The following is a 22,249-nucleotide window of genomic DNA, read 5'->3' as shown; positions in this document are numbered from 1 at the left end:
TATTTGCAAGACACTTTGCTTTTAATGATGTACCAGATGAGTGGAGTTCACCACGGAGAATAAAGAAGAAACCAGTGTAAAGTACATGAAGGTTCATTTTGTACAATTGTCTGTATCTGACAATATGACATTACAGGAATTGTCCTGATTGGTGACTCCATCCATCTGGTTTCGCAGGCTAAATCAAATCCTAATACGCGAACACAATTTGACCCACACCTGTAGAAAGGACAGTGAAGAGACATAGGGGTGGTGTCACTATTTCTTACATGGAGAACACTGTACAGGTACCTTCAGATCTTCCACGACTAAAGGCACATGGGATCCACTGAGCAACAGATGTGTCCGTTCTGGAAATGAGAGAAAAAAAAAGAGGGAGGGCAAAGACACACACGCGTTATTGCCGTACTTTAACCCTGAGGTGCAGCCTTTTCAAGCTCGGCAGACAATTCTTTCAGGTAAAGGTCGGCGCAGTAGACTCGGAATGGCATTTAACATTCCCAAGGGCAAAAATGTGGCAGCATTTCATCCAACGGGATGATATTCTACTGAGAATACAGATGTGAAGGGTCAAAGAGTCATTCCACCTCAATCTAAGGGGGACTGATGTTCTTCATCGCTGCATTCAGATTTGCCGGGACAGCAAATGAGAAACTGATAGTACTGGAAAAGAAACAATAATACATCCATCCATCCATTCATCCATCTTCTACTGCTTTATCCTCCACATGAGGGTCGCGGAAGGCGGGGGAACACCCTGGACAGGTCGCCAGTCCATCACAGGGACACAAATAGAGACAAACAACCATCCACTCGCACACTCACACCAACGGTAAATTTTTTTGGACTGTGGGAGGAAACCGGACAACCTGGAGAAAACCCACGCACAGGAGAAAGGCCATTGTTCCAACCGAGTGGCAAACTCGGGTCTTCTTGCTACAATAATACCTCATTAACACCAAAATGAGTGGATGAATTTGAGTTTTTAAAAGGCCACTGACTCCTGAGGTCTGCAAACTCAGCTACGAGATTTGCCAAAGTCAGGAAGCACTCTCGCCTTTGCAGCAAGAAGTCCAGGGTTCGCGACCCGGTCGGAACAAGGGCCTTTCTGCACGGAGTCTGCATGTTTTCCCCGTGTGTGCGTGGGTTTTCTCCGGGTTCTCCGGTTTCCTCCCGAAGTGCAAAAACATGCGACTGGCAAACTGTCCAGGATGTACCCCACCTATCACCCTATGTCAGCTGAGATTCATAAAGCTCATAAAGCAGCAGTAGAAGATGGATGGATGTTTTTAGACTGTGGGAAGAAACCAATGTAGAAAACCCCCCCCCACACACACACACACACTGTGCAGAAAGTTGCTTGTTCCTCTCGGGTCGTGGACCCGGGTCTTTTTGCTGCAAGGCAACATCACAAACCAATACTCCGCCGCGTGGCTGTTAATGGGTTTAGGACTGGTGGAAAACACGCTGAGGTTTGTGTTCATGCATATGAATTCAATATAAATCTTTGACTGCAGAAAGATAGAATATTTTTCAGTTTGTCCTCCGAGAATATTGATTGCTAGGCAAGCAGGGGGAGAACATTTTTATACAGCATATATGTATATATATATATATATATATATATATATATATAAACCTTTGTAAACTTAGGAAGTCAGTCTTAGCTGGCGGATTACTGCTAAAGCCGAGGCAAACTCACTCATGCTCCCAATATATAATGAAGGGTATACTGTGTCAGTAACTATACAGTAGCTGCCTCTGCAGGTACGTTTATCACAAAACTCAAATGGTTGAATACATAAAAACTTCTCCCATGATTTCTCCTACTTTTCAAGATAGACCCTACACAGTACACACTGTAAGTGGTGTGGATGCCAACGTGTCTGCTTGTTTAACATAGTGCATTGGAAACAGCAGTGATTCCTCCGCTGTAGTTGAAACCAGGAGGTTTCCTCAGTGCAGGTTTCTGTTGGTCCAAGTTCCATGTTCATTTTTTATTCAAAGAAAGAGTTAAAAATTCTGGGGGTTGTGCTTATTGCCTTTTGGCTGGGAATGAATAAGAAGACAGATAATACCTTCATTCCATAAAACACTGAATTACAGCAAGCGCAGTAAAGTGTAACGTCTTGAAACAGCTGTCTGGTCATCACTGTGAGGTTGCCAGGCAACACGGGGAGAGACTTCAGGTAGTCAGATCTCCTGAAATTTTTATACTTTTTTTTTTTTTTTTTACACAGGGTTTTGTACAAATATCATAAGAGATATGGGTTTAATTAGGGGCTTTAGAGGTGCTATTGTTAGAGCCAAGTTGTTTGAGTAGCAGCAACAGCAATATGTGTAATTCACAAAGTGTTTAACTGAGGCTTTGAAAAGGAGGCGTGATCGCAAAGCTGCGCTATAAGCTGTGTCTAAAATGAGGGGCCAGGTTTGTGCCCTTTGGGCAACTTTGTCTCGTTAGACTGTGACTGCCGAAACAAAATGAAAGGGTGTGTTCTATAGATGAAGTCTGACAAACGAGTGACTAGTGACTTGCAAAGCAGTTGTTTTCACTGTAAGTGAATCATTAGAATCAGTTCATTAAAACTATTTGTTCAGTACTTCATCCATGACTGTAGCACAGACTCCGTCTGACACGGTCACTAGACTGAAATACAGCGGCAGGGTTTGTGATGCCGCTGTATTTCAGTCTTTCCTCTGTTAAATATTGATATTTTAAGACATTTCTCTGGTAATTGTTGGAGATTAACCCACGTTTTTAGGTGCTAGATTGTTCAGTCTTTTTAACTGAGCTACACTTCTTGTGTGATTCTTGTGTCGGACGTGTCTTCCTCTGAGCAAACAGTGGCCGGCAGTCTGGCGACGTCAAGCATAGTATCGCCTTAGCTCGCTTGGAACCCCGCCAGAGCAGCTACTTAAAAAAAGCCAGGTACAATGCTAGTGGAAACGCAACTTAACCGTGCCGTGCTGAAGGAAACATAAAAAATAAATAAATTATGTGTTGTATCGTGTGTAAAAGTGGGAACTGATGGTGGAAACCTCATCAAAGCTACTTCATGACACACCTAAGGTACCAGATTGCTGTAATTTATACTACCACCAGGGGCGCCAATTTTAGCCTCTTGCAACATTACGATGCATTGGTCTGGAAACGCAGCCTCAGAAGGGTGCTGCTTCTAAATTAGGACGCAGCCAATATAATATATGATCCATAATGATAATAATAATAACCAAGAAATCAGCTTTTACATTTATCACTATATGTAATAAATGCAATTTCTGGACCATAATGTACTATTCCTTCCACAAACACTATGGGTCAGTTTTTTTATTTGTGCCAGTGAACTAAGCAAACTGTTATTCGCTGTCTCGCGGCTGCCTGCAGGGCCGGCTGCTTACCTTGCACTGGCACAGAGTGCACTCAGTGCCATGTTTAATCCAGGAGGAGCCGCTGAAGCGTGAGATGTTGTGCTCGTCTGTGCACGTCTTGGTGATGTCGTTGCGGATGGTGTCGGCCAGGCAGGGGTCGGTGACGCAGCGGGGACAGCACTCGCCCTCGGGCACCACGGTGAACTCGCAGTCCACGGGCGGGCATGGCAGAGGCCAGCAATCCACCTGCCCCTGCTGTGAAGGCGGAGAGGGAATATTTGATATGGATTAAAGGTGAAGAGAGAAAGAGAGAGAGAGAGAGGGGGCGCAAAAGCAGAGAAAGCTTCAAAATTAATCTCTGCTAATGCACTATTGCATTTTTCCATTTCTTCTTCTGCTTTTTATTTGCATGTTATCGGAAGTGTCTCCATTTGATGAAAAAAAGAAAAAAAGTTACGGTACTGAGAAAATAGATGAGCGGGGCAATCTTTCAACACAGTCAGCTTTTTTTTTGTGAGGTAAATGCTGGAGCTTTTTAATTGATTTGCTCTCGTCCCTCTCTCTTATTGTTGTTCCTATATTAATCTCACAGCAAACTTACAGCACAGAAAGCGTTATTGGATTTCTCCCACTGCCTTTTTCCTCTGGCCTAAGAAAACGTGGGCAACCATGTTTTGGCCAACGCTACACATTGTACCTCGTGTATGCTAAATCATTCTGGCCTGACCCACTTCTGCTTACTCTTGTCATTTGTGGGCATTTTTTTTGTTTTTTCGCTCTGCACCTCATTGGGACTTGAAATATGAGCTCAGACTTTATAAGTTTAAAAACACAAGGAGATTAAAAAAAGGCACACACACACATAAAGTTAAAAGAGATACAATGCAAGAGTCCCACCGGGGAATATTTAATAACACTGAAAATCTTGTGGCTCAGCATTTCCGAAATGGTGCTGTAAATGAGCCCGGCGATAAAGCACAGGCTCACGCAGCGCTTATACCCACTCCCTGCCTCCATGTATCGTGTAAACATTTGAAGTGGGAACTCTTCGCCTGTAGCAAGATGGAGAGACGGAATACACTCGTATTCGTCCCCTCGTGTAGATGTGGTCCATGATCACAGAGGAGTCGGCACACTATCAGCCTGTATTTACACAAAACAGTGTGGCATGTACACTCTTTCAGTTTAAAAGGAATTTATTGAATTCACATTTTTCCGAAGGTTATGTTATGGTATGGTATTTCAGTGCAATTTAATATGCACTCTCTTTTTTTACAGGTATGTGTCTCAACATGTCTCATGTCTCACCCTATGGCTAAGTAACTGAATTCTTATTTCGATCATCTGGTAACTTATCAAGAAAGTGAAACGCGTGATCCAGGTGTCAAGAGTCTGCAAAGGCCACATGGGCTGCAGAGACAATTAAGCTGGTCCCAAGCAAGCAAGAACACTCTGACACCAATAGAAACCCCTGTATAAGCAAACTGTAAAAGCACTGGACCAAAAACCAATCAGTTGCAACATAATTTTCATACTTTTTAGATGTATGTCTTGTTTTTAAAATATTAAATGGGCTTGTAAAGAAGAAAGGCAGCAGCAGCAGCAGCAGCAACAGTAGTCGGGCAACAACCAGAGGAGACTGTGTTGTTCAATACAGACGTATTAGGTTTGGGCAAAAAGTCTTCTCAGTAAGGGCCTCGAACTGTTGGAATAGTCTTCCTGTTGATACAATAGAAAGTACAAACTATTCGGTTTTAAAACTATACTTGGATGATGGATTAAAATGAGCCACACTTCCACTCTTTAATAACGAACCTTGCATATATTTGTGCTGCTTCTTGATAAGACCTTATCATGATAGTACTTAGAATTGTGTTATTATAGCATTGCATTGTACTCTGGTACATTTACATTTTAGGGTTAAATTGAAAAGTTGATCCATGTACACTGACCCTTGTAAATAAATAAATAAACAAAGAAAGAAAGGGGAGATCGCAGTGGCCGCGTGTGTCTGCTGTCACTGTGTATTTTAAGGCCCTTGCCGTGGCTCTGCTAAGTGAAGCAGCGTTCAAGGTTCACTTCACATCCCTGTCATGTCACCGGAACCCCCCCACGCGCGATATCACACAGCAGCCTTCTCCCTCGACCATTTCAGGCGCCGCTCTTCATAGACTGCGGCTGGTGGCGCTTTGCCTCACATGCGTGTCCCCATGCATCTTTAATTGATCGTGTTTTATTTCCGTTTGTGCGACGACGCGCGCCTGTGTGCGGACATGTCTACACTCTCAGACGTGGGTATGTGTGTCGGTACATGTGTATCTTATGAACATGCTGGTGTTTGTATACTGCACGACCATGTTCTCAAATATGTTTGTGTGCACCTGTGTCAATATACAGTAAATAAGTGCTTACAGAGAGCAAAAGCTTGCAAAGTGAAGCGTTTTTTTCAGCCGAGTGTGCTTCTTTATTCCCTCTCGGCTGAGCGGTAATTTCCGAGCCCCCCGTGTAATGGTTTGCTGTAAGACATCCAAAAATCATCATCCGAGGTCCAGGCATCAAGGCGGTATTACAATGGCAGCAGGGGAGGAAGAAAATGTCATTGCTGTTGCTCCTCAGACCATCTGACCGTCTGACAGGAGCCAACTTATATTAGCGACAAGTATGATGGATCTGTGAGAGCAGCAACGAGAGGGGAACAAGCCGGAAAAGGAGTCATAAAGTGCTTGTCTTGAGATCCGCTACCAGGAAGATGAATGGTGAGTCAGTGAACAGAAGGGGTGACACTGGTGTGGGCGTATGTTACAGCTAAATGTGGGTGAGACAAGACAAGTGTGGTAGAAGCACAGCCCTGGCATTTAATATGCACGCAACCATGAAGTGCATCGCGGGTAGGAGGATTTATCGTTTGTGTCAAGTCGGAGACGCTTATGAAACACTTTGCCCGTGGTGCTTGAGTTAAAAACCACCATGTAAACAAGGATCAGCGTGTCAGAGGATGTGAACACGGAGAAGACAACGCCTACTGTCAAATATTCCTCAACTTCCTGCTCTCTTAACCTTGAAAGTATCTCTCAGTGAATTGTACCATTCCATCACTGCAGATAACGACGCAGGTCCTTTTGAATCCAGTGAATGAACGAATGAATGAGTGAATCACCCACTCACGTTTCTTTTGCTAGGAGATAAAAAACAATTTCAGGTTTCTTTGTTCTGCAATCCTGATATTCACCTCTTCATCACTCCTCCTCCTCTTTGGCCACAAAACAAACTCCTCTCCTTGACTTTCTTAACAGAGCACCATCTCTCCGTCATTTCCATGGAAACTGCTGTACAGTGTATTAGCTACACGTCTTGTGCGAGAGCGCTGCGGTGCGTCACTTTTATGTTTTCACTCTCAATGTAAAAAAAAAACAAAAAAAAAAAAAAACCCAGCTCTTCTCGATAAAAAGCAATAACATTACATTACTCACCAGACACTGACACTGCTGACAGTTCTCCACCCATGTGTCTCCACTGCCGTAGGTGAGCAGGCCGTTCTGGTGCAGACACTGGCTGCTCAGTCGAGGGTCACACTCGGGGCAGCAGAACAGGTCGGCGTTGGGGTTGTCGCAGTCGCAAACCATCCTGCGGCACATGACTTGGCCGGCCTGAGCACGCAGAACAAATGTCACATTTTACCACAGGACCGCACACACATGGCACATTTGTTTAATGGGATCATTAAGCGTTTATGTCGATTGTAAAATACGGTTTGAAAGAGAAAACCGATGGCGATGCCATCTACTGTGTTTTACAGTTAGTGTGGTTCAGCTCACATGGCAACCAAGATGAAACTGAACGGAGTCCCTGGTCGTCAGTGTGGTGGTGAGAACTCAGTCCAACATCTTTTTCTACACTAATAAATGTAGTATTGTTTATTTTAGAAACAATGTACACACACATATAAACAGTGACAGGAGTCTTTTTTTTTTTCAAAAGCAGAAATGTCCAAAATGATTTGGCACCAGCTTATATATTATTTATAAAATAAAATAATAAGATTTGCAGATTTATACCTCTATGTCTCAAGGTTTAGGAGCCATAATCAAACAAGCTTTTATACACTGATTTTCAGATGGCTGACATTATAAAATGAAGTGATAATCATTTAAATCTACAGGTTTGTCAGTGTTTTCTTTTAGAACATAACACAGCTGCAGACAAACACTCATGTACTGGATCTGAAACAATAACTATTTGCATACAGCATGACCTCAGACTAGATCACAGCCACACTTTGTCTTTTCTTTGGTGTTTGACCTTGGTTTCTCCTTTCACGTGGGTTGAGACTGTCCATCTACCGTCCAGCTGTGTTTGCCCACCTCCAAAACAATAACATGTTTACTCCTCTGTTCGCTCAATCAGTCAATACAACACATTTTGACAGGCAGCTCTTCAATCTCTCTAATCAATTAATATAACTAATTTAATTAGGCAGCCATTCCTGCCCTGGTCCTTTGTAATCAAATGAATAATTTGCTGCTTCATCATTCACTACCGACACTAATCCACTATAATCACCTTTCACTGCTGCCAGACATTGGGTATTAGGGTGAGTGAAACACTCAAATGCAAAGTATGACTGGTCTGTGACCTGATATTCATAGAGGAAAAGTGGAATAATCGAATGGCTTTTCAAGTACAAATGTTCCCGCTACATGCTGGCATCAGAAATCAATAGAAACAACTACATGAAAAGCAGGAGTCACTCTGGCAGGTCTTTGACAAGACTAGGTCAAACCGTGACATGGGTTATGTTCAGATCAATGTGCAAACTGAAGGTGTCGTTCAAAGCTGCCGCGGAACCACAGTGCACTATTTATACATATACAGTCCATCTTCTGTACTTCTGTCTTCAATTTTCTTTTACATATCCTTTCTAATTTTTATCGAAGGTATTGGTGCACTGTTTTGTTGTTTCTTCTTTTTTTTATTCTTTTTTTATCTCCTCATTTGCACTACTAGAGCTGTCCTTTAATATCGTTGTAAACTGTATAATGACAATAAAGGTGATTCTGATTCTGATTCTTCATACAATTATATATTCACATGATTTCACTGCATTTACTTCCTGAACTTAAGTCAAACAATATATTTATATATAATTAGCTATTAAATTGACCACTCGTTAGAATAATTAAATAAAAATGAAAACGTGTCAATTGAACATTTGATATAATAATAATAGTAAAGTTAACAAGAATTTAGAAGATAATAGTGCAAAGTGGTTTAATCTTAAGAAACAATAATTGGTTTATTGGTTACTGATTGTTTATAACCTGTATGTGACCCGAGGGTCGTGAACCATCTCAGGACATTTAACATATTTTTCTCTGTATGAAAACTGGAGATTATCTGCTGCGTTTGAACCCTTCACATCATTTCAGTTGGACATTACGTGAACGTTTAATGTCCACTTTGACTGATTTGATTTGCTTAAACTGCTAATCCCTGTCGCAACACTGTCATTGTTATTGTATATTTGCACCTGCACCAGTACTTTAATCCTACATCTGATGCACAGCATTAAGCAGAGAAAGCACTCAGAGAACACAAAATGACAATATCAATATACTCCCATGCCTTCCAAGGTTCACAATTTATTATTATTTTTTAATCCTGAATCTTGATCTGTGTCTGGATTACCACCAACAATCAGATCATTTTCGTCCTTAGGCCGTAACATAACAGTGTGTAACATGTAATACATCAATTCTCACTTATCCTTTACCACTTTATCCTCCACATGAGGGTCGCGGGGGGCACTGGTGCTAATCCCAGCTGACGTAGGTCAAAAGGCGAGGTACAGTACACCGTTTTTGGACAGGGGGAGGAAACTGGAGAACCCAGAGAAAACCCACACACACACACACACACAGGGAGAACCACTACGCTAACTGTGTGGCCCCTAAAATCCATTCTTTCGGACAAGACATGAGGTCAAACCTGGAGTATCTATTTATATACTGTGTTATCAAGAACACGACATTAACTTATGACGTTTATATGATTGTTCACAAACAGTTTACTAGAGGCTGCTGACATGCAGCGACATTAACATTAATTCATTTTGTTTAAAGGTCAATGAGGCACATGTTTCACACATCCAAATGACCAAATTTACCCCGTGTGAAAACTTGTGAATCCTCCGATTGTCATAAATTCAGTTAAATGAATCATATTTCACATTAACGCAACATAAATGTGAGTGTTTTGCTTAAAGCAGAGCAGTATGTTTACAGAGTTTAAAGGAATATTTTTGGTATGGTCTTTAAGGTCTGTCGCCTTTGTCTCACAGTTCTCTTTATCCATCCACTGATTCTGATTCTTACCTGACAGGAGCACACCGAGCACCGATCACTGTCCAGCACCCAGATCTGCCCGCTGTGTTTGACCTTGTTGTCATGGATACAGTCGCCCGTGCAGTTGTGCCCGTGGGGACACCGGCAGTCGTAGCCTCCGTCCAGGTTGAAGCACACTGTGTCGTTGGCACAGGTGTTCCTCCCCGTCTTGCATTCATTAATGTCTGCGGAGAGCACAAGAAAAGACGACATCATACTGATGCTCCTGCTGCAACAAGGTTTCTACAGGCTCTGAACAACACACTGAAGGTTCACTGCACCCAAAACTCACTCATCAAAAGCTTTAAATGCTATTGTTACCTGTGGAAATTCAACATTTTCCAGACCACAGAATAAAACAGCCGTATACAACTGTAATATAACCCAGAAACCCACTTCTGGCCAAATTACAACTTTGCTTTGTGAGACACAGCCTTAGGAAGAGCCTTTAAAATGCTTCTCTTTTTCTTTTTTTTTTTCCTCCTGCATCTGAGACTGACAGTCAAGAATGGGGTCAACGAGTGCAGCAGCACAAGCACTATTGTTACAGGTGATGCTTCAATGTAACTGAAGATTGAGGGTTTCCATTTTGACAGGTGACACGTCTCCTGACAGGTCGTATGAGAGAGAATGGGAGAGAAAATGAACAACGCTGACATTTTGGAAGCACAACACACGGCTAATGACCAAACCATGCATTCATACCATGACTAACACCAAGGGTAACACCGTGTAAAACAAAAGCTATGGTTTCGATAAATTAGGAAGCACCGTTTTAACGGCTTATTTCTGTAACTTGAATCTATTTAGTCTAAAGGAAGAAATCAAAGAGAAGAGCCTTAAAGCTGTGCTGGGACTGAGGTGTCAGTGTAATTGAATCAAAATGGAGTGTTGCATTATACAAACATAACATTATTATGCCGTTACTAGTAATATCTATCACAAGATACTTAAAAATGTGAATTCAACGTGTTCATTCTGAAAGAAATTATTTCCATACAAAATACTGTCGCAACATTCATGAAATTATACATTTCTATATGCAATAATGGTTTAAATAATACATTGATAATTAAGTTTTTACGCACTGAATGAATTAGATGATACAAATTAAATGTTTTTTGTGATTTTGGTGTCAAATTAGATTCCCTTTATTTATCAACCTGCTTATCTTAAACATTATTTCCAGCCTTTTTTTCTTTTCTTTTTTTACATATTTGTGTAAAACCGAGGCAGCTCACTCACCTACACAGGATTCCCCATTGGTGGAAAACAAGCCATTGTCATGGTAGCCATCACGGCACTCACAGTGGTACCAGCCGGGCAAGTTAACACAAGTGGATTTACTATCACACTCGACAAAGCCATTGGCACACTCATCAATATCTGAAGAGAAGAGAAGAGAAGAGAAGAGAAGAGAAGAGAAGAGAAGAGAAGAGAAGAGAAGAGAAGAGAAGAGAAGAGAAGAGAAGAGAAGAGAAGAGAAGAGAAGAGAAGAGAAGAGAAGAGAAGAGAAGAGAAGAGAAGAGAAGAGAAGAGAAGAGAAGAGAATCAGTGTTGTGTTTATTTAAATATGCATTTGTTCCACTTTTGCCCAGAAGACATTTTCAACATTCATAGTTGATAAAACAACGTGTCTGGCACTGCAGTGAATTCATGACATAGGTTATATTGATGACACATCATTGAATGACCAAAGAACAACATCTGTATCAATGAAATATAGCTGGATATGAATTACAGGAGCAACATAACAAGCGTATTCTTCGCTCTCAGGCAAAAATCCTATACAGTCTCCTCCTCCAGTAACAGATGCAGGGAAAACAGATACACTCAGAGGTTGTGTGTTCACTTTAATTAAACTCTATGTGGAAATAAGAAGAATATGTGGAGAACCACCTTCTACTGCAGCCTATGGGTGGTTGTCACTAGACGGGAGGTGATGTTTGTTTTCATACAGCTGCACTCAGATGAATCCCTCACTCCTCCTGCTTCAGCTCTCTAATACAAGACTTGAATGACATGCACTGACTGTTCCCTCTGTGTCTTTAATCCTTTGTTCTTCCCGTTTGTCTCTTTTCATCCGCACTTCCTCGTTTCCTTTCCTCTCAGTCCACCATTCAACCGTTGCATTTCACCCTTCACCACTTTTCCCTCCAGACATCGACCAACAACAATACAATTTAAAACTCAAAAGTCCCAGAAGATAGAAACAGAAGATCTCCCTGATATTTCATCTGATATTTAATTCAAAAAAAAAAAAAAAAAAAAGGGCCAGGGCCACACAAGAGGGGACATAAATCCTGTTATTACACAGTAGGACTAAATATGTTAGGAGCAGACATGCACTGTGATTAAATGTGCCTGCATAGCCAATGATGGGGTTTTTTTATGGCCGTGCCTGATGCATGATGCTCTGCTCTCATTATGAAAATGGCAGTGTGCCGTGTCTGACCTTCTATACGACTGCTTGAAACAGTATCCCCCACCGAGAGACAGGCAGACGGGCTCATGGTCCCCCACCGCCCAGGCAATAATGGAATTAAGATCTATTGGCTAATGAGTCCTCAGTCTTTAAATAGAATTTCTACAGCAGATTAACCGTTGATCAAATGTCTCACAGATTAGGGGCCTAGCTAGTAAGAAATTACCCACATTTGTCCGAGTCACGAGCAGGTTTGCTGAAAAAAGCTGGATAGAATAGAATAGAATGCCTTTATTGTCACTATACACATGTACAATGAGATTAAAAACAACCAACTACCAAACTAATAGCAATAGAATCTTTCTGGTGTTGCAGACTTTAACGCTTAGAGCTTTCCGGCTGTTCCATTACTATGTTAAAATGTACAGTACATACAGAGGCTATAACAATGTGCAATATATCCTTTTTTTCAAGCACAACCTAGGCAATCTGTTGAAACTTTGTTTTTTTTTTTTAATTTTCACCAATTATATAAACACACCTGAGCAAAAAGTACTCAAACTGTTTCAAATTGGATTAAATCTGTGAAATTTGGAAATATGTCACAGTTCAAAGCTATTTTTTGTGAACAAAAATTAAAAGTCTATTTTGTGACTTCTGCACTATTATTGCTACTTTAAAAATGCAATATAAAATGAATCTTAACGTTGACTCAACAACATAAAAGAAGACAAACCCCCCACACATTTTTAAAGCCTGAATATATAAACCTATAAACACACACACCCCCAGGATTCCCAAAGAAAGAGTTGTGTATTATTCCCATGGCAATTTACCATGATTGCACTAAGGGTTAAAGCTAATGCTCTCATTTGACTAATTACATTAGTTTGGTGAGAGTAGAGTTGTGCATTTTCCCTCCTTAAGACATTGATGGCAGGTGAAAAGGACAGAAACCACAGGCCTACAGCAAACGCAATAACTGGCCACTCTTTGTAATTAATGTATATTATTCCCACACATGGAGAGCCTGTGAAAGTCACCATGATAAAACACAGGGAAGCTTTTAAAAGGGAGAAAGCTGCATGAGATATCCTGCTGTATATTAATAAAATCAAGTTTAATTAGTTTGAATTATCCTCTTCTCCCCAATTAGGCTGTAGGAAATTGTTCAAAGTACAACTGAGCAGTCAGATACTATTTATAACAGACACTAATGGTGAAGTCAATCTAAAAATATGCTAATGGGTTATTTTCAGCCAGTTTCATTCAGGGATTTTAAAAGCTCCACTGTCTGGCTATAACAACAGAGGGTTACGCCCTCAACAAAAGACATGTCATTTCCCCTCTTTTTTTAATCTGAGTCAAACCTGTCAGCCACAATTATGGCATGATGCATCTCAGCCCGACGTCAAATCAACTTCTAAAGTGCCGCTTGAGTAACTGTGAAAGTCACCGTTGTCGCAACTCACACTCGACAAGATCGAATGTGTGAGGGAGCAAAGATACAACGTGCTTGCAATCATCCTGCGTAAATGATAATAGAAGATCATTGTAATTAAATCATCAAAAAAAAACACGACACGTCGAATGGAGCGCCGCTTGAAAGCTCCGTCTCGACTGAATCGTGAGGGTTTGGGGTTTGTTGAGTCTGAGATGTGGCTGACGCTCATCTTCCTCTTATTAAATCATGTCATGTTTCCCCCCTCACTCTGCTCCGAATGAATAAAAATGACTACACAAACAACATGAAAAACCATCTTTGCGAATCTCTCGGAGAGGTCAAGGCCACAGAAGAACATTTATTCTGGCTGCACGGTGACACGGTGACTCACAGAGAAATAGCACAAAGCATGGGAGGATGAGGATGGGCTTGATGAAGAGGAGAGGAGACAATGAAGGGAAAAGGAAGAATGGTTTGCTCTGGAACAGACTGCAGTTTTCCTACTCGTTATCCTGAGTGACAGCCTGGAAACAAGGGCTTTATTAAGGCAACTCTAAGAAGGCAAAATACAGAACAAGTGGACGGTTTCCTCTGCCTCCTTCTTGAGCTGGTTGCCACTGTGCCATGATCATCCCCTCCTTTCACTCTTCACATCTACTGCCTTCACCTTTCTATGCGTTTATTTATTTTACCTCATCTCAAATCTGTCCCAAATCTGAGCCAAAACCTGCGGTGCCCTCAACGCCACCTTCGCTCATTCCTACTGATTGCTCCATGTTTGAGCAGAAATAAGTAGAGTTCAGATGTTTGTCGATGTTACCCGCTTCTTCTTCATCTATCCCTTCCGTTATTGTTCCAACTTCCTCCTGTTGACATTGCTAACTATTCCAATCCTGAGCAGATGCAGCTCTGTGCCATAAATCCATCCATCCATCCATGCTTCCTTCCTTCCTTCCTCCCTTGACACTTCCCTCCTCATGTCATTTACCATCTCTGAGTGACAGATGGCCCCAGGAGGGTTGGCATACAGTTCTGCTGTTTTGGATTACTTAGCACAGCACCAACTAGTGCCCTATGTACATTTTCCTGTAGTGTAAACTAATTCAAAATGATTTCCTCTTCCACAGAGGTCTACCGGATAATCCTGATAGGCTGCAGGGGGAGCTATTAAAATAAAAACATTAAAAAAAGGCATAACAACAGAACCTCCCTCCTCCCTCAGTGGAGTCAGACCACCATTTGCAAATATGTGGATTTTGAAACGAACTGAATTTGTCATGTCAGATCCCATTTATCTGAAAACAAGGTTGATAAAAGTGTGTACAGAGCTTTCATTGGCAAGAACATGACACATTGACGAGGCATGAAATGGATCCTTGCTCGTTTATGCAGAACGAGTGACTGTCACCGGTCCTCGGTCTCCATTGAGAAAGTGTGAACTCAAATAATCAATCAATCATCGTGAAACCCGAGGCAAACGAAGTTACACACTGCCCTCCCCAACGACACCGACACTGAAACGCAAATCTATATCTGTAACCACTGGAACGGCAGAGCGGTGGAGTACTCGTGGTAGACTGGAGACCAGCTTCTGTAGCTGCGAGCGTGTACAGATCGCTTACCTATAGCTGTGAAATTCCCTCGACCTCTACCATCAAGTTTCAGAAACAGACAGCTGCTCTCTGCAGTCACAACACATGTTAGAGTAGGTTTCAGAATGATTGTTATTGCGACAAAGGGTTTCCATAGATGAGAGATGTTGCTTCAGCGCCACAGTGGGAGGACTGAGGCGTTCGTGTGATCGACAACTGAGCCGACAAGGGACACTGAGACACATTATAAACAAACGTGTGTCCGTAGCTGCTGCTTCAGCTTAAAGGGCAAGTAGCTGTATTAACAGCTGCACAGCCTCAGAAAGCTGGTCATGATGAGAACACTAATGAGTCTTCATTAGAAGGTGGGGATAGTCAAATTAGAGGCCCTGCTCAGATGGTAATTAAAGCTCCGGTGCATAATTTGTGGTGATCCAATCCAAAAACAATCCGACCTGACTGAGGACGAGATGCATTTATTCTGTCAAACTGCTGAAGAACTGGCTTTTAGGAGCAGTTAATAATAAATGCACTTCTGAAACCTCTCGTGGATGATGCCTCTTTGTGTTTCCAACCAGTTTTCTAGATCAATGTTCCTGTTTCCTCCATCTGTCCTGACGTAAAATTAATCACTTGCTTTGTGCCGTGCAGCGGTGTCACCAGGTGACACGGGATTAAAGCACCGCTATATTGAAAAATACAGGGAGAGTCATGTGGAGCTGATGGGCTTAATAAGCACTGTGTGAACTCAATGGTTGGAATCCAACACACATTTGTTAATATTTATATGCAGTACAGCTTTAACACGCATTCTCAGCGATCCCCTTCATTGTCTTTCCTCTTGGAAATCAGATTTTGATCTCAAACTAGAAAAGAATAGAAAAAAAAAAAGGGAGAGAGCAAGAGTAGATCTGTATGCTGCAGCAGCATAAACCACACAATTTAATATCCATTGTCCTTTAAAGCAATGTCGCTGTCCAGTGCCTGAGCAGCGCGCTGCACTGCAGCAGCTCCAGCGGCTCCAGAGGCTCCAGCAGCAGCACATCCCTGGGAGATGTGTCATTTGGGTAGAAGCAGCAGGTTGTGCTCAGCTAAACGACAGTTCTGGCCATTAGCGGGGCCTAATTAAGACACACTAATTATGGGTGATGGAGTGAGTGCTTTGAAAGGCCGTCTCTAAATAAATAATGAATACATAATCATTGTGCTTAAACAAGCCGCTTGAGCTTAAACAGTCACGGTGCCCCGGGCCTTGTGGGTAAATTGTGGAGCATAAGAGGGAGGGAGAGCGGCTGTGATGCATCATGGGAGCTGTCAAAGGACGGAGAAAAGAAAAAAAAAAGGAATATAGTTTTAAATATTCACTACCTGTGCCGGAGTGTCAGGTAGGAGGTGCCTTGGGGAGAATTGCTACCTTCCTACCTTCCTGCACAAAGGTCTAAGGCAATGCTATAATGACCATACAGTATAATTATTCCTCAGTCACGTCATCGGAACACATCGAGAAAATACCGAAAACGTTCATACATGGTATTTAGTGTGACCTTCCTTTTCAAACTGGAGTGTAACCATAATTAATGTCGTTGGTAAAACCTGTTTGTTCTTCTATTCACGTAAAAAAAAAACACCTGTTGCCTCCGATTCTTCACCTCATTGCCATAATTTTGGTTTACTTCTCCGCTGCCTCTCTTCTTTCCTCTCCTTTCATAAAAAATAAAAGAAGGACCCATTTTCTTTCCCCACACGTGGGAGAAAGAGAGATAAAAATTGATCGACAAAGCAAAAAATATCAAAGCTCTGATAAAAAAAAAAAAAAAAAACACAAAAACGGCACCGTTTCAGCCACATAAACATCATATTCCTCTCTTTATAGCACTCCTCTTTATGAGAGTATCACTTGGGCAGATGATGCACGCGGGTAAATTATCATGACTTGAGAAAATGAGAGTTTTGCCTCCCAATAAAACATCAGTTTACAGTGGAGGTGTAATGCACCAAGACTCCCTGACTGCACTTTTGAATATAACCCTCCAGGAGTGTGTAGGAGTCACAAATCTAAACTGCATCATTAACACCAAACATAAAAATCTTTTATCTCTTTCTCCTTGTCCTTACACTGAACATTGTTGATGCTAAACTACAGAAGCTTCTCTATGATTCAGTGCCGCTGATTAAAAGTGCTTGAGGGGACTGGAGACTGCAGATGAATTAGAAGATGAAAGGGAGAGGTGTTCATCCCCGACATGTCGTGAAGTGCTCGTCCCCCCTTCAGCAGCCCAGTGGATCCTTAGAGGAAGTAGCGAGAGGCCGGCCGAGGAAAGATGGCCTTTATTTACAGACGTGATGGCACAGTGACAGTAATTTCTATCTCGTGGTCAGGCATCCTAATAAGCTTGTGGGGGCTTGAAAGGAGAAGGTAATGAGCTGACAATAAAGGAAATGCAAAGGCTATCTATCCATTCATCTCATAGGAACGGTTCAGGAATTCAGTTAATAAACACGGATCTGACCTTAACAGCATGTTCACACATGTTGTGAGTCTAATTATTTCATGCATACACAATCGAGCATGTGTTTATAGTCGTAGGTCTTTTTTTTTTCCTTCCTAAAAGCAAAAAATGATGATAAAGACTTTGTTATGAATCTTCTTTGCTGTATATCCAAATGCATTATCAGCATAAAGGCACTTAAATCATGTTCCCCCTGCCCACTTATCCAAAGACGACGGAACACTTGTAATTTACAGGTTATGGGTTTGTTTACAACACTTAACGATGTGCTTTTTAGGATCGCTGTGATATATCCTCTCCTCAACGCCGGGGGAAATGTATTTAATATTATTTCCAAAGGAAAATGATGCGTGAATATATCTGTCATTTTCAGTCATGCAAATGCACTCAGAGCAATGGCAATAAAGCACAACTGCGCTAATGGATGATAGAGATGTAAACTCTTTATTATCTTAATTTTTTAGTGCAGCCTTAAAGGAAAGGGCTTATTGCTCGCAAGGAATAAGGAGGAGGCAGTGATGCAGCATTAGAAAAAAAACTACTGCAGTGAAAACAACAATATCCTTCAGCTTATGTCTTCAATAAAATATGAATCTTATCTTACAACAGTTTTCCTCTTGTTTTGAATCCACCTCCTCTTTTATTCGTGTGCATTAGTCACATGTTTTAAACATGAAAACACCACATATTCTGTCAGACCCCCGGACATTTATCATGTTGTAAAATGTTAACTCTAAAACCAGCTGTATCCTGTCTTCTCAGTGATTGATATTGTAATTTGTATTCTCATTTATGGTTTGCATTTAATGGTTCTTTGGGTTTATACAGGGAAGTGCAGACGGAGGGTCTATGTTATGATATGGACAGTAAAAGCCGTGGGAAAAAAATTATTTCATTCATTCAGTCATTTTCTCTTATCGTTCATGCTTTTAAGAGTCATAGATATAGCTGGATTTAATCTAAGCTGACATAGAGGGAAAGAAAAATATATTCTGCTGGATACAAGCAAATGAACCAAAACCAACCAAATAAACAAAGTCACCTTGTGAGAGATCATCAGAGAGTGAAGGACAACAAGAGCCAAACCAGGAACACAATCATCATTTCTGTATCTGCCTTGAACAAATAAACTCTATTAGTGGTCCATCAATTAATGAAAAAGTTGGAAAACGTGAATAATCTCAAGAAATAGTGTTTTCAGTGAGCTTCCATTTCATGGCAGAGGTTCAAAATCATCAAAAAAAAAAAAAAAAACATCTTAACAAAGCTATTATTGCACATTGTTTTCTCACTTTCTTCGAGCCAAAAACGAAAATGCTGGAGAATAAACATCATATTCCAGCATTTGTCCATTTCTCACACAAGCCATATAAAGGACGATGACAGCCAGGGGCGACAACATCGACGATGCTGCATGTTCGGGGCAAACATTACATGGCTGGCCTTGCGTACATTTATATCCATGACTGAAGTGTGTGCGCCCCGCCACAGCTGTATCGTGCATAATTCATGATGTGTCAGGGTTCTCCACTTGCTGGTGTGTGTCTGTCAGCACGCCATGTCCCCTGTCCCTCCCCATCCATTCCCCCTGAATAGTAATGACAAGTCAGCAAGTGCACGTACCTCTTCGCTAGAAGACACACATATGACAATTACACGCAGTCGAGACAGTGAGTGTCCCCACCTCAATGCAAAGAAAAAGCACAACCTGAAACGTTGGCGTCAGGCTGGACAGAAAACTATTAGTGTAACCATACGTACTGTAAATGTATGTGCGCATGCTTTAGACTTGTGCGTGTGTCTCTGCGCTGCCTTGATGAGCTCCTGTTTGGTGTCTCATGACAGGCCGTCAGTCTGCCGCTGCGGCAGCAGGAGTGGTGGCGTCCCCGGGGACGCCTCTAAAAGCTCACTGGGTTCTGGGAACGGTGAACGCGGAGACTTAGTGAAAGCCTTTCCATGTTCATCCACCAAGCTCGGCTTCGCCTCCTCCTGCAGCACTGACTCCACGAGCCTCATTCTGCATCCGAATGCAGAGGAAACTCGCTAACCCCTTACCCTCCAACCACTCATCTTTCTCTGTGCATTTCCTTCTCCGTCTCTGCATCTGTCAGTTTTTTTTCCCCCCAACATCCCTGGATCTCCCTTTCCACTTCACCTCCTTTCCTCCCCCTCCCAGTCGTTATCGTCTCCTTTCTCGCTCCTCGAATTTTGGACCTGTCACCCTCCCATACATCTCCATCTCTTCCACTCAAACTATTGTTCTCAATCCCCTTTAACCATTTCCATCTCCCCCATGGAGCAGCACATCCTATAGTACATTAACCTCCATACATCTTTGTGAGCGCCTTAACAAAAAACAGTTGTTGGCAACAATCCTCTCTCACACTGAACGATTGGTGACGTGTCTGACCAGTAGCAGGGGACTGTGACGGTGGTCCTGGACAATGGAAGCCGTCACAGGGCTGACTCGGACACGATCGGGAGGAATTGTGGGAGGAAGAGGAGAGACAGGCGCGCACACAGCAGCAGCCGCCACCGTGGGATAAAACATCTTGTTGCTTGAAACATAAAGGGAGTGTGAGAGTTTTTGCAACTCCAAACCCCAAATTCTAATCAGACTCACCACCAATTGTCCAGATTTTAGATACAATTCTACAATAAAATAGCAATAAATCTTTTCTTTCTAACGTCTATAATGTGTCTGTCCATCGAAGAACAATGGAGGTAAATGGAGTTTTGATTTGGGGAACCACAGCACTGAAAAATGCCACTTAAAGGAAATGGAATTCTTCAGGAAAGGAAGTGTACCAAGTATCCATGTGTGAAAGGGTCTGAAATTAGCACTTGTCACTCATCAAATGTGAGCTTAAACTATACATGTTTGCAAATAAAATAACCAGTCACCATTGTTTGGTTGCTAAAATAGGCCTAAACATCAAACCAGGCAAACACCTTAACTCACTAATATGTAAATGAATCCATCCCTTATTTAGTAATATCCATAATAAAAATGTGCACTTGTGTGTTTGCAGCTTGTGCTGTGCAGGATTTGTCACAGGTCAAGCAAACTAGAGAGCGATTCAAAAGTGAATTTGAGTGAATTTAAAAACAGAAGCCTAACCTAAGCATGTCTGCGCTGCAATCGATCTGACGAGAACACAAATGTCCAATAATGTTACGTTAAATACGAAGAAATGTTTCCTACAAAAACACATTTATTTGTGGATTTCTGTTTTCGGGATATCGACTCATACAACAAATCCCTTTGAACTAAACGTTGGCACAGATTGTGAGATTTCTCCTTTGATGGACTATTTTGGAAGTGTTTTTGATTCACAGAACACTCGCAAGGAAAAAAAGAGCGTCGGACAAACGAAGGCAGGGATCTCAAACACTACGGAGGGTAATGAAATGTGTGATTGCCTGGCTCTTGTGCCATTACCAAAAGACGAGGTCCACAGAACCTTTTCTGCAGCAAAATAGGAAGAAAGCTAAGTCATTATGGTTTGGATGTGTTAACACATTCTCTCTCTTTCTCTCTCTCTCACTCACTTTTCCTCAGCATCTCGGGGCAGCCAGCAGCATGAGGAAATTCATTTACTTTGAGATGGGCAGTAAAAAGGACACCTCGTAAAAAAGCTCCTTTATGTGCAATCAATACCTGATCCAGTGAGAAAGCAGAGACACTCCGTTTGCTTCCCTCAACCAAAAGTGCGTGCACACACACACTCCAGTGAGGGTTAAAATGGCTGATGACAATGGTGTTGCTGCTATAGATTAGACAAACAACACAGCGAGGGCAACAACCGGGATCCCAGTCTTTCTTGGTTACCTTAACTCACCAGTAGTGCGAGGGTAATCACTCCGAAGAGGATCCAAAGAAAGCCCAGAGATTTATCACAACGCAAGTAGTAATCCAGCCTTCATTATAAAACACAATGATTAAGCTTTTACTAATCTATTTATCGATTTATCAATCCATCAATCAAGCTCTGAGTTTTCAGCTTCTTAAATGTGAATATTTTTCTTTTTTTCTTGTTCCATATAACAAATAAATCATTAAAACTGTTACATTTTGGTAAATGACTAAACAAAAATCATAATTCCAAGGTTTGGGAAACACGGATCAACATTTTCCAATGTTTTCTGACCTATTATGGACCACACAAATGAAAATGTGCAGTAATGAAAATCATAGTTTCAGCACTACCACACACACTGACTTAATACCCCGGGTTATGCTCTCGTGATTTCATTCCAGATATTGTGCAGCTTTGACTCGGATGTGATGTGAGGAATGCCATGCTGATTAATAAAGGCTGGGATATAGGGTAATTCCCATACTGCTGCAACTGCAGTTCAAATCCTCTGTTGGGCCGTTGGAAGAGATGCAAGCTCATTATTCTCCACGGATCACAGACCCACACAGTCTGACGCACTCACAGAAACACACATTTACGCCCCGCATTCTCAAACACACGCACGCACGCACGCACATTGGATGTGTGTAGGAAAGTGTGAACATCTCA

At 41.8% G+C, this 22,249-nt stretch overlaps 1 protein-coding gene across 1 annotated transcript in view; it reads right to left on the bottom strand.

Annotated features, from left to right (window-relative positions):
* The window catches only part of nell2a (neural EGFL like 2a), a 71,667-nt gene continuing 49,418 nt past the window's right edge, over positions 1-22,249 (bottom strand). The window contains exons 16-20 of the mRNA XM_058646368.1: positions 10,995-11,135; positions 9,741-9,934; positions 6,840-7,016; positions 3,400-3,624; positions 1-350 (exon numbers count right to left, since the gene is read on the bottom strand). Coding sequence (XP_058502351.1) covers positions 309-350; positions 3,400-3,624; positions 6,840-7,016; positions 9,741-9,934; positions 10,995-11,135 — 779 coding nt within the window. The 3' untranslated portion in view covers positions 1-308. The remainder of the gene's footprint in view (positions 351-3,399; positions 3,625-6,839; positions 7,017-9,740; positions 9,935-10,994; positions 11,136-22,249) is intronic.

Source organism: Solea solea, chromosome 12 (assembly GCF_958295425.1).
Source record: "Solea solea chromosome 12, fSolSol10.1, whole genome shotgun sequence".
In the NCBI taxonomy this organism is placed as follows: Eukaryota; Metazoa; Chordata; class Actinopteri; order Pleuronectiformes; family Soleidae; genus Solea; species Solea solea.
Note: the sequence above shows the minus strand (reverse complement) of the source record. Positions and strands in the feature narration are given on the sequence as shown.